This window comes from Rhagoletis pomonella, unplaced genomic scaffold (assembly GCF_013731165.1).
Source record: "Rhagoletis pomonella isolate Grant_MI unplaced genomic scaffold, Rhpom_1.0 Rhpom_scaffold_00003, whole genome shotgun sequence".
Classification (NCBI taxonomy): domain Eukaryota; kingdom Metazoa; phylum Arthropoda; class Insecta; order Diptera; family Tephritidae; genus Rhagoletis; species Rhagoletis pomonella.
Window position 1 is genome coordinate 71,910,353 of NW_023458557.1, and position 11,431 is coordinate 71,921,783.

At 34.8% G+C, this 11,431-nt stretch overlaps 1 protein-coding gene across 1 annotated transcript in view; it reads left to right on the plus strand.

Moving 5' to 3' along the window:
• The first annotated feature begins 8,817 nt into the window (after window positions 1–8,817).
• Window positions 8,818–11,431, plus strand: part of LOC118735478 (cysteine sulfinic acid decarboxylase) — a 34,528-nt gene continuing 31,914 nt past the window's right edge. Inside the window, exon 1 of the mRNA XM_036465260.1 lies at window positions 8,818–10,020. Coding sequence (XP_036321153.1) covers window positions 9,145–10,020 — 876 coding nt within the window. The 5' untranslated portion in view covers window positions 8,818–9,144. The remainder of the gene's footprint in view (window positions 10,021–11,431) is intronic.

The window sequence follows — 11,431 nt, forward strand, 5'->3', positions numbered from 1 at the left end:
TCTCGTAATCGCATCGGAAGGGCTGGATTAATCGATAATCGATTTAGAAAAGGCATCTCTAGTTTACAGGGGTTTTTGAGGTCGCTGAATTGGAGTCGAAGGTCAAAATAACAAAAATCATACTGACCGATCCAATATGGCGCCTCAAATCTTAAACACAATAATTTATATTAAAAATAATAGTAAGAAAGGCTTATTATTATAATATTTGAGAGTTATTGGGGTCGCTAAGTTCGAATATGAAATCAAAGTAACTAAAAACAAAATTACCGATCCAATATGGCGCCTGAAATTAAAAAAGGTGTTTAATTTGAAAAACATTTATTAAATTCACGTATAATTGAGTTATATTAGGCTTTTTAAGTTTGTATTTAAAATTCTTAATTCTGGGTCAACTTGTCAAATAAGGTTAAATTAACTACACAAAGAAACAAGTAATTTTTAAGCAAAAAACACTACTGATTTCAATTCTTATATGAAAATTTAGGAGTACCGTTAATTTTTTCATGATTCAATGATCGGATCTAAACCAAATTAGTATTGGACCACCTGTGAGACACTACCTTTCCGACAGAAAAAGAATTATTATTAAGAAGCGAAAAGATTTACATGATTACTTATATATTATAATTTATAAATAATCTTTTGAAAACCTAAAAAAGATATTATAATTGAAGGTTAAAATGAACAAAAAAACTTTTTAACAGAACTGGTTTTCAAATTTCTGCTTACGAGGTAATTTATTTAACATAAATTTTACTTTTCGCTGGCCTGGGGGGCGATCGGTGAAGTGTGGAAAGAACTTTGGTCAGGTGATGTGGTGGTCTCCGAAATAGCTAAACAGCAGTAGCTTTTGCCTAACGAGTGAATCAATGCTACAATAAGAAGTATTTATTTACTCAGATTTTCAACTTCGACTTAAATATTCAAATCGCTCACCCTAATTTATTTGCGCTTATGTTGTTGAATGAGAAATAAATATGTGTGTCATACGATGTTTAACTAAATTGTTATAAGCAAATTTTTATAAACTTTATGAAACCACAAAATTATTGCAAAGCCACTAAAATATTCAATGATCTTATATGACTGCTAATTAGAAGTAAGTGGCCAGCATATGTATGTACATATATGTAGTAAAAAAAAACCTTGAAACTTTTTGTGCAATTGGATAATTCTGGTTGTGAACTAAATAGCAAGTTATTTCAATGTTGCCGGTTCGAACATAAAAACAACAACAATAAACAATATTTTCGGTTTGTCCAAGATTTTTTGGGATACAGCTAGGCTTGCCAACTTTTAAAACGCCTAAGGGAGGAAAAAAATTAATGCTTAAGGAAGACGTCTTTGCTTCAGAAAGACACGATATTCGTTATATTTCTCGAAAAATGAGGGGAGAAATAAAAAAACCAATATTGGATACATAAATGTTATACCTATGATATGTATATGGGCATAACACGAGCTTTTGATTAAGGTGACTATGCATAGTTTCGTAGGTGTATTCAAAATCGCTATATCTTTTTGGTATTTTCCAAAAGGAAATATATTATAATAAGATTCACTGTAGTGTTTATCCGATCTGAAATAATACGCGCTCGCTGTAATCCCAAAACTAGCTAAACACCAGTGAGTCAAAGTGATGATTGAGCATTGTTTTTTTTTCCTTTGCACGCTGTATTTCCTTTACCGAATATCTTTGGGCACTGATACTTTTTTCTAATAATCTCAAATCTATACGTACTATAAAAATATGGTACAGGTGGGTGTGCCATTCATAGATTTAAAAAATAATAATAAAGTAGTGATTCTGGATTATTAAAATTTAACTAAGTTTTCCTGTTTTCCATGCAACCTTTTTAACGTTTCATTTTTGAAAATGGAGTTAAAGAAATATCGTGACTACACACGAATAAAGCCGCGATAGTGTTTTGACGGTGAAAAAAGACGCGTAAAAAATTCTTACGAAAAAAGGCGCTTAAAGCTGAAATTAGTCAAGAACGCAGAACGTACACTTAAACGCAGTCTGTATACGCAGAATTTTGTCGATTGCTGGAGCCATCAGTGTTGCCACTCATCAATGCCTTTCATAAACTTACCTTTTCAACTACAATTTTTCGTGCTATAATAGCTCGTAGCTAAATATAAACTACTTAGTTTTCCACAAAAAACCTTATTCAATAGTAAATTTCAGATATTTTAAACGTATTTTGAATAGGATATTAAAACTTTTTACCATCTGCAAAACTGATGAAGTGGCAACCATCTATAGAAGGAAGAAATCAGCTGACACGGAAAAATGTAAATTCCGCAGATTTCTGCGCTACGGGCTACAACTACAGAAAAATTCTGCGGTGTTGAGTTTTCATTTACATGGCGCTCTGGTAAGACAGATCGGGTCAGCTGACTCGGGTTTACGTACCGGTAGGTTTACGTTCTTGACTAATTTCAGCTTAAGGAAAACTTCGGTGAAGAAAGACGTAAAACCTAGTTGAAAGCAAAGAAAGACGCGTAAACACAGATTTATAATTGGCCAAGGATACTTCAGCATTGTGATCTCGCGCGAAAGAAAAAACATATTTATTCCTTACAATTAATTTACAATCACGAAATTTCAGTTTTTTGGTTGGACGCGATCTCGCCGACATGAGGAAAAACGAAAGAAGAAGGTGAAAAAAGAAACTGTCATAAAACAGTGTTCCGCCGTTGCAAACATCTATTTCGGTGCAGGGTTGTATTTCCGTCGGATCAGTTTGCTATTTAAGATTGCTGGTCACGTTCGGTTGCGTGCGCCACATCACTCCCCCTTCTATATAATGCGAAAACGTACTCTTCGTCCAGCCCGTGTTCGATATTCTTTGGGCGCCGTAACCGAAGATGGGGGTCACATTGTCATTGATTATGTGTGTAGCTCTCAACCGATCAATGCTTATATTCACATGTTTTCCTTGAATAACGAGCTTAAAATATTTTTATTTTCGTTTTATAACCGGAAAGGGGCCTTCATATAGCGGTTGGAGCGGCCGACGAACGCTGTCTGTCTTTATGAAAACCGCAGTAGTAGTCATCAAATCGGTCTTGATGATGGTGGTGATTGGTTTGTCGTTTGTGAAGGTTTAAGTTCACGCATTTTATTACGAAGATACGTTACAAAATCGTGTTCGGAAACCTCATTCATTTTCGGAGATATTTTCAAAAACTCACCTGGCAAGCGGATCAAGCCTGCATAGACCATCTCTGCTGGCATTGTCTTTAAATCTTCTTTGTACGCCGTTCGATAACCCAATAATATTAAAGGAATTATTTCGACCAATTTTTAGTTTTATCCGGTGCGATTTGATGGTTGCCTTTAGCGTTCTGTGCCAACAGTCTATTATGCCGTTTGCGGTTGCCAGTTGACCAACCTACTTAAAGAAATTGCCTACAAACGCACCAACCAGTTGGCCGATTTCATTTGAACAACACAACAGCACTGGTAAACTTTTAAGCTATGCTAGGAATGCTTCTCATTTTTGCGTATTTGTTATTGCTACCGCCCCCGTTATCACAAATTATACGCATTTTCACTAGCGAAACGAACCGCTAAACACATTTTAACGTTAATGCGCCTTTAAAAAATGAAATCGCATTTAAGATTGCCAGCTTTTCTACAAACAGAGCAACAAGTTGACCGATCTCTCTCAAAAATCAAAAAATTTTGATTTTACTCCAACCTGACGAACAACTTGACGAAGGTTTGCCAACTTGCCTAGACACGGCTTATATGGTTATGGTTGGCCGATATATCAATCCGTGTGTAGGGCCTTTAACGCCGAGAGGGCCTTCCTCTTCGTACGACAGTAGCCCTTATTGGCAAGAGTGTATCTCCGTTGGATTATAAGGCTGACAATATTATAGAGTGCTGGTTCCTAAATATACAAAGCCGTCTACTTTTTCAAAATTATAACTGTTAGCAGTGCGTGAGGCTCGAGACGCGCTTGCGCTTACTGTTTGTCTGCTAGAAGAATATATGTAAAGTATATTCCGTTTAGCTGCCTATTCGCTTAGGTGCATTTTCCGATAACGTGCACAATTTTGCCAAAATAGTAGTGGCGATGAAGATCCAGAACAAAATAATAATGCCCCTGTAGCGAATAGTATTAAAGAGACCTAAAATAAATACTTAAAAACAAATTCAAGAAAAACAGTCCTGAAACAAATTTTAAAATTGCAAACAAAACGAATCACAGCTTTTGTTTTTCCGCTTTGCTGCACATTTCGCTTAAGTGCACCAAATCATTTGCAGTGGAAGTAAATGCAGCTAAACGGAATATACTGTACTTGGTTTTGACCTCATTCCCCACAAGACCCATGCGCTTTGTTTCTCTATGTAATTTCGGAAGACGTTGCGATTATTGTTACTAATGATGTCGACTGAAACCCCTTTTGGTATCAAACGTCACGGAGATGTTCTTTCCATATTTCGACGGAGCTGGTGCTATTGCAACCATACTAGTTTCGCGAGCAAATAGCAAATTCGACATCGCGGTATAAAGGCGACTTCTTTCGTGCTGTCGACGGCAGCTTTGAAATCGACAAATACCAGATGGCGTATGTGGATGCTATTCTCGCGGGTACTTTCCAAGTTTTGGCGTATGGTGAACATTTGGTCTATGGTGGACTTACCAGTTCTAAAGCAACACTGATAAGTTCATTGACGATGGGCTTCGACCTTTAGCTCAATACGTCCGAGGCTGAACGAGGACGACCGGACGTACCTCTACCAACTCAGCCACGTTACGAATAAGTAAGGGACCTACTTGGATGCGGCACTTGTCGGACTGAAGATTTATTAAACCAATGGCAATCCTATGGTCTCTTTCAAATTTTGATGATAATACGTAATCGTAAGCATACACTAATATAAAAGTCTGTTATAATTAATTAATACCAACTCTTTTATCATCACTATAAGTGCTGATCTATATACATACATAATTATGTATGTAAACATACATATTTATGTTTATTTTTGGTATTTGTTCCATTAGTTTGGGGTTTCCCCGTAAGGGAATTCCAATCGCCTTGCAGAAATGTAACCAAAACAAAGATGCCGTATCACAAGAAGGACAATGACGTCATAATTATCATTTCCATTTCTTTTTAGCCTGTATCGTAACTTCCTCTGCAATTTTAAATATGTAATTGTGTAGGTGTAGTATTTAGACTTGATTCATTGAAAAGCGTAATTGTTATGTTAAAACAAATTACAAGAATCGTTTGTATTTCAAGTAGATATGTATATATGCATGTATGTGTCTAAATAAGTATGTATGTACCCAAAAAGTGGTCCATATAATGTTAAACATTTCAATAGAATTAGTCGGGAAAATCCATTTATCATTATTTAAATATCTACAGAATTTGTGATGCATAAAATTAGCATGCATACATATTTTTATATACATACATACATATGTAGCCTCCGAGAAAACGCACTAGTGCCGAACTGGTTCGATAATAGAGAATTTAAAACCATGATTAGTATGCGTTCATTCTCTTTTTCATGCTACTGGCGATTTTAACATTGCGATGTCCTACGAAGTGGCGATTGTTATCCGCTCCATCCCTTTTTCGATAGCTCCGAACCAGTAATAAATTCAATAGATGGAATCTAGTTCGCTCTTCATCCCTTTTTCTCTAGTTTCGAACCAGTTCTAAAATCAACAGGTGTAAAGAATAACATGATATTTTGTTTTTGGTTTTCCCATGGGCGAATTTTCTCGATTGCATGTTTTTGAGATTTGGCGTGAAAATTTCGGTTCGCATTCCCAGAAAGTTCAAAATGTGCTGGGTGCAATAGCGAAAGATATTGAATATGTGGGTTTTGAGCCAGATCGGTATGAGCTGCAAAAATGTATTAAATAAAATGTAAAAAATTTGCATTGTATTGACAAAGATCCAAACGCCAAAAATCAGTAGTTTTAAAAAATCATTGCAATTGGCTCGAAAAGAAAGAAATAATTTCAACCAACACTTTCCACCAATTCAAATCGTGGGCGTCCGAAATTAGATTTTCTTGAGTCTTCAAAAAGGACTAAGCATCGGTGAACATATCGGGATAAAATTTGTGCCCTAAGGTCTGTTAAGAGTAAAAACTGTAATATGTAAAACGGGCGGGGTTGGAAACGCCCACATAAAGTCATGTGAAAAATAATTGGAACACGACATTATGACCAGTTTCGGCTATTTTTCTTTTGTCTGTTTAATGTTTATTTTTTTTATAAAAATACAACTCACTATCTAACAAAAACCATATAAGTCCAAATTTCAAACTTTGTAAAAAAATAGAAAAATTCAACAAAATTTTAAAACAACACGGAACTTTTTAAATAAGAACTTAAAAAAAGCTAGGTATGCAGTTTTATAGCCCACTGAATTCTAGCTCAAGAAAGTGCAAGTTCTATGTGGCTAAGAAATCGCGTTAATTTTTGATAATTTTTTTCCTGGCGGTGTCACGCATTTTCTCCCATTCAAAGTATGTTTGACAATTTTTTTTGTATGGAAGCAAATAATAACACCATCCGCAAAAACAAAATTGTCAACATTCAACGCGAATTTTTAGCCACTTCAAACTTGCAATTTCTTAAGCTAGAATTTAATGTGCTATAAAACTGCACACCTAAATTTTTTTCTAAAAGTTCTTATTAAAAAGTTAGGTGTTGTTTTAAATTTTATTGAATTTTCCTATTTTTTTACAAGGTTTGAAATTTGGACATATATGGTTTTTGTTAGATAGTGAGTTGTATTTTTATAAAAATAAAATAAACATTAAAAAAACAAAAAAATGGCCGAAACTGGTCTCAATGTCGTGTCCCTATTATTTTGCACATGACTGTATGTGGGCGTGTCCAACCCCGCCCAATTTACATACTACAGTTTTTACTCATACCAGACCCTAGGGTAAATATTTTATCCCGATATGTCCATTAAAAGTATTTTTGGCCACTCTCCCCATATAAATGCAACCACTGTGTACTGATTTGTTCAGCTATGCATTTTTTATATAACTCCTCTACCTATGTAGGTAGTGAAGATAAAAAATTTGTTAAGCTCCCAAACAACTAATGGTGATTTCGTTTCTTCCAAAAAATGTTGCCCTTCCACGGTGCAAAATGTGTTTGAAGTCACACTCAACCCTCTAGAAGGGCATGCTTTTGCCTTCTTGTACTTGTCTAGTTCGTGCATTTCAAAATATTGTACTTTTGCAAATATCTGATTTTCAGGGCAACCATCTCCCCACACAAAGCTTCAAAAGGCAGAGAATGTGCCTTTTTTGCCTTAGAAAAGTGTGGCATTTTAAGAAACGAACACACAATTTTCTTGCCGTTTGCCTTTATTTTAGAATTGAAAACGGAAAGAGAAAAGGACAATGAAAAGGTGAAATTTTTTTGGCGGTAATCACGAAAGGTATGACGCCTTTGGCACAGCCGAAGACAGCACTGTCCTTACTTGTTAGTTCTCACATCGGTTAAAAAACACATATAAACGCATCATTCATCTAACGCGAAGTCAAAATCGGATAGTTTTATTTACACATCCCGTTTTTAATTAAAATTAAAATTATAACAAATTTGAATTATTGTTCGCTTCCATTTCGGTTAATCGAGCAAATTTATTATTGAAAAAATGCCGAATGAAACCATCAGATTTTGTTTATTCTTGAATACGGTTTCATCGGGTGCGCTATAAAGACAGAGATATGTATAAACGCTTGAAAGAATGTGAATGAATGTGTAGGTTAGATTCCAGAAGGTCCTAAGATGTTAAAATGTTAATACAAATTTTTATTTTGCGTTTCCAAACTATGAAAAAGCGAAGTGCAGAATGAAACCGTATTTCAACAAAACAAAAAAAAAAACCAACCAAAAAATATCTCTGTAAAATAAAGAAACCCCCCTGATGCATCCCTTTATCGATAGTTTCGAATCAAAATTTGTGTATCCTTTGGAACTTATAACTTTTTCTAAGTTCATAATTTGCGTATCACTGGATAGAAACGGTAGGAAATTAAAAAGTGAACTCAGCAGCAACATTTCACTGGTGGGGATCTAAATAGTTACTATCGGACTGATTCGTTTTTGGCGATAAAGATCTAGTACGGAAGCAGAAATGTCGTTTACTAGTTCGGGGTTTCCCTGCAGGGCATGGATGGTTTATTGAATATATAATACATCCAAAAATACATATGTATATATATGTATATGTATATATATATATATATATATATATATAAGTATATATGTAAACCATCAGCCGCACCAGGTGGCATGCGACCCGCCGCCGTCTCGCAGGTGTGCATATGTACATATGTACTGTGCGACCACACCACAATAATTACAACGATCTTACATCGATCGTTTGACCACCCGTGCCACCGACTCGAGTACAAAACGGTAGAATGGAAACGAATGAATGAAGCGATCTTGTGCCCACTGACCACGCGTGTGTATGTACATTCATACATAGTACATACAAACATACAAAGTGCAGCTAACACGGGCAGATCTTGCACGTACACGAACGAGCATCATTTATAAAAGCAGCAGCACTTTTTGACGGACACTCAGATTGGTAAGACGTGAATTGTTGTTAAGATCGTTAGCGCCTTCCTTTGGTTCTGAAACACTTTAGTGCAATTTTTTTATAAGGCAATTTTTTGTGATTTTTGCAATTTTGGCGCGCAGTATTTAAAAAACCAAAAAAATAAGTTAATTAACGGTATAGACCCCAGTGATAAAAAGTTAAAAATCATATATTTAGTGCGGCTACATTTGTTTGTGTATGTGTGGCTGTGATTTTCATGCAACAAGTGGATAACTACGAAATCTTTTTAAATCAACTAAATTAGGCACCGTCGTGAAAAGCATCAAATAGGTACAAGTGAACACAGTGGGATACTGAGAATTACGTATGTATATGTATGTGCATATGTACGTCTATTTACTAGTACCTACTTTATATAATACAAGCATTTGACTTCATACATACCTGCAGACTGTTTGCTAGTTGAAGGGTACGAAATTAACAGCAAAAGCAAAAATTGAAAAACAAAACAATACAATAAAAAATAAAAACAAAAAATAAACAAATAAAAGCGCAATAATGTTGGCCAGCGAAAGTTTACCCACACATTACAATGAGTCTATATTTAAAAAGCATTTGAAGAGCGTTGACAAAGATCTGGCAGGCGCTGCCATGATGACTGCAGCCAAAACGGAAACCAACCAGAGTCTAGCAGCATCAACGGCGTCAAACAGTCCTAGTACTACTATTACTGCTATCAACGGTAGTTGTGCTGGTACATTTGCTGGTTCTGGTGCTGGTGTGGAATGTAAAGCGTCAGCAATGAAGACAAATCTCAACAACGGTACTACAACAATATCCATCAACGGTTCAACAAACGCAGTAAACGGCATCGAGGCATCGAACAGTAGTGATAGCAACAGCAAAATGAACGCACTCTCATCACCACATTTTGTTCTTGGTCACCCGGAGCCGAAATTCGAAAACTTCATACGCACTTGTGTTGATGAAATTATAAAATCAGCTGTGTTTGCAGGAACAAATCGTGCCAGTAAAGTGGTGGAATGGCATGCACCTAGCGAGTTGAAGCAATTATTCGATTTTAGCTTGAAAGCGGAACCGGAAACGAATGCGAAACTAATTGAATTGGTAAAGGCTACAATTCACTACTCGGTTAAAACGGGTCACCCCTACTTCATAAATCAACTCTACTCAGGCGTGGATATATATGCGTTGGTTGGTCAATGGGTGACAGATGCTTTGAATCCCAGCGTCTATACCTATGAGGTGGCACCCGTCTTCACGCTCATGGAAGAGACGGTGTTGGCTGAGATGCGACGCATTGTAGGCTTTCCAAATGATGGCTATGGCGATGGTATTTTCTGTCCAGGAGGTTCTATTGCCAATGGTTATGGAATCAGTTGTGCACGCTATAAATATGCACCGGAAACTAAGGTGAGCAAACGTTTTTAGTTCTCTTTTTTTTTTAAGAAAAGCTGTGTTTGCCATGTATTTGGATGGCATACGCTCTGTTTTTTTTTTGTGCATAAACAACGTAAAGTAAATGTAGAGTTACTATATTTTTTGGCATTCCTTTCCTACACGTAATTATACGTTTCATGATTATACGACACCCATATGTATACAAGTTTTGACTATTTATTTTTTTATTATAACATTAATTTCTTTTTTGAATATAGTTAATTCTATAATAAAAACCATAAAAATCGAATTTTTAATATTTTTATTGAGCTTTGTATCACGATTATTTTATTAGGAAAAATGGAAAAAGTAACAAAGTCTAAGCGGTAGCAGTTATAGCAGCTATTTCAGCTGAACTTGAAAGCAGTAGGTTGAATAAGGAAAATGAACTAGCAACTCGAGTTTACGGGGTGTGCATAGCTCAGTGGTTAACGCTTCTGACTTTGCACATCGATGACGCAGGTTCGATCCCTGCTGAAGAAATCCGAAATAGCTGCTATAACTTCTACCGCTTAGACTTTGTGGCTTTTTCCATTTTTCCTAATAAAATAATCCTGGTACAAAGCTCAATAAAAATTTTAAAAATTAAAATGTTAATAAGCCACAATAACGTTGACAAATACATAAAAATCAACTTTGTACAAAAATTAAAAGAAATCAACATTTTGTTTTTTAATCCCAAGCTTCTTAATTAGATATTCCTAAAAAATATTTGGTATACAGTTATACAGTTTCTAAAAACCCTTCATTTTTGATATTTTTTGCTGTGCTTCGCATTTTCTTTCATTTGAAGTATGCTCGACAACTTGTCAATATGTGGAGGTCGCATAGTTGAGATACGCAGTATATAAAGGTATATACTTCGATCATAAGAGAAGAATATGGAAAAATAAATAATAATAAATAATTTTCTTTTACAATTATCCTTTAAGAATTAGGACAACATGTTCTTAAATAATTATATTCAATCACATTGGAAGGTATAAGGTTCAAACCACATTTTTAGTATTAAAAAAAATGTATATATACTTTACACATATATGATTTATGCATTTAAGTATGTAGAAAATGAAACAAGTTACATTTCCAAAGTTCACTAATAAAAAAAATTTTGTTATCCTGTGCCGAAAATTTAAACAATGTTTTGCTGAGAGAAAAAAAATTAACGCGCCAAATGGTTAGCGACAAAAACAATCGCTATTCATATTTTTTTTTTATTCAAATACTTTTAATTTGATCTCGATTAAAAAAATTAAATAACTCAATATTAATTTAAATAAAATTCAAATAAAATAAAATAAAATAAAATAAAATAAAGTAAAATAAAATAAAATAAAATAAAATAAAATAAAATAAAATAAAATAAAATAAAATAAAATAAAAT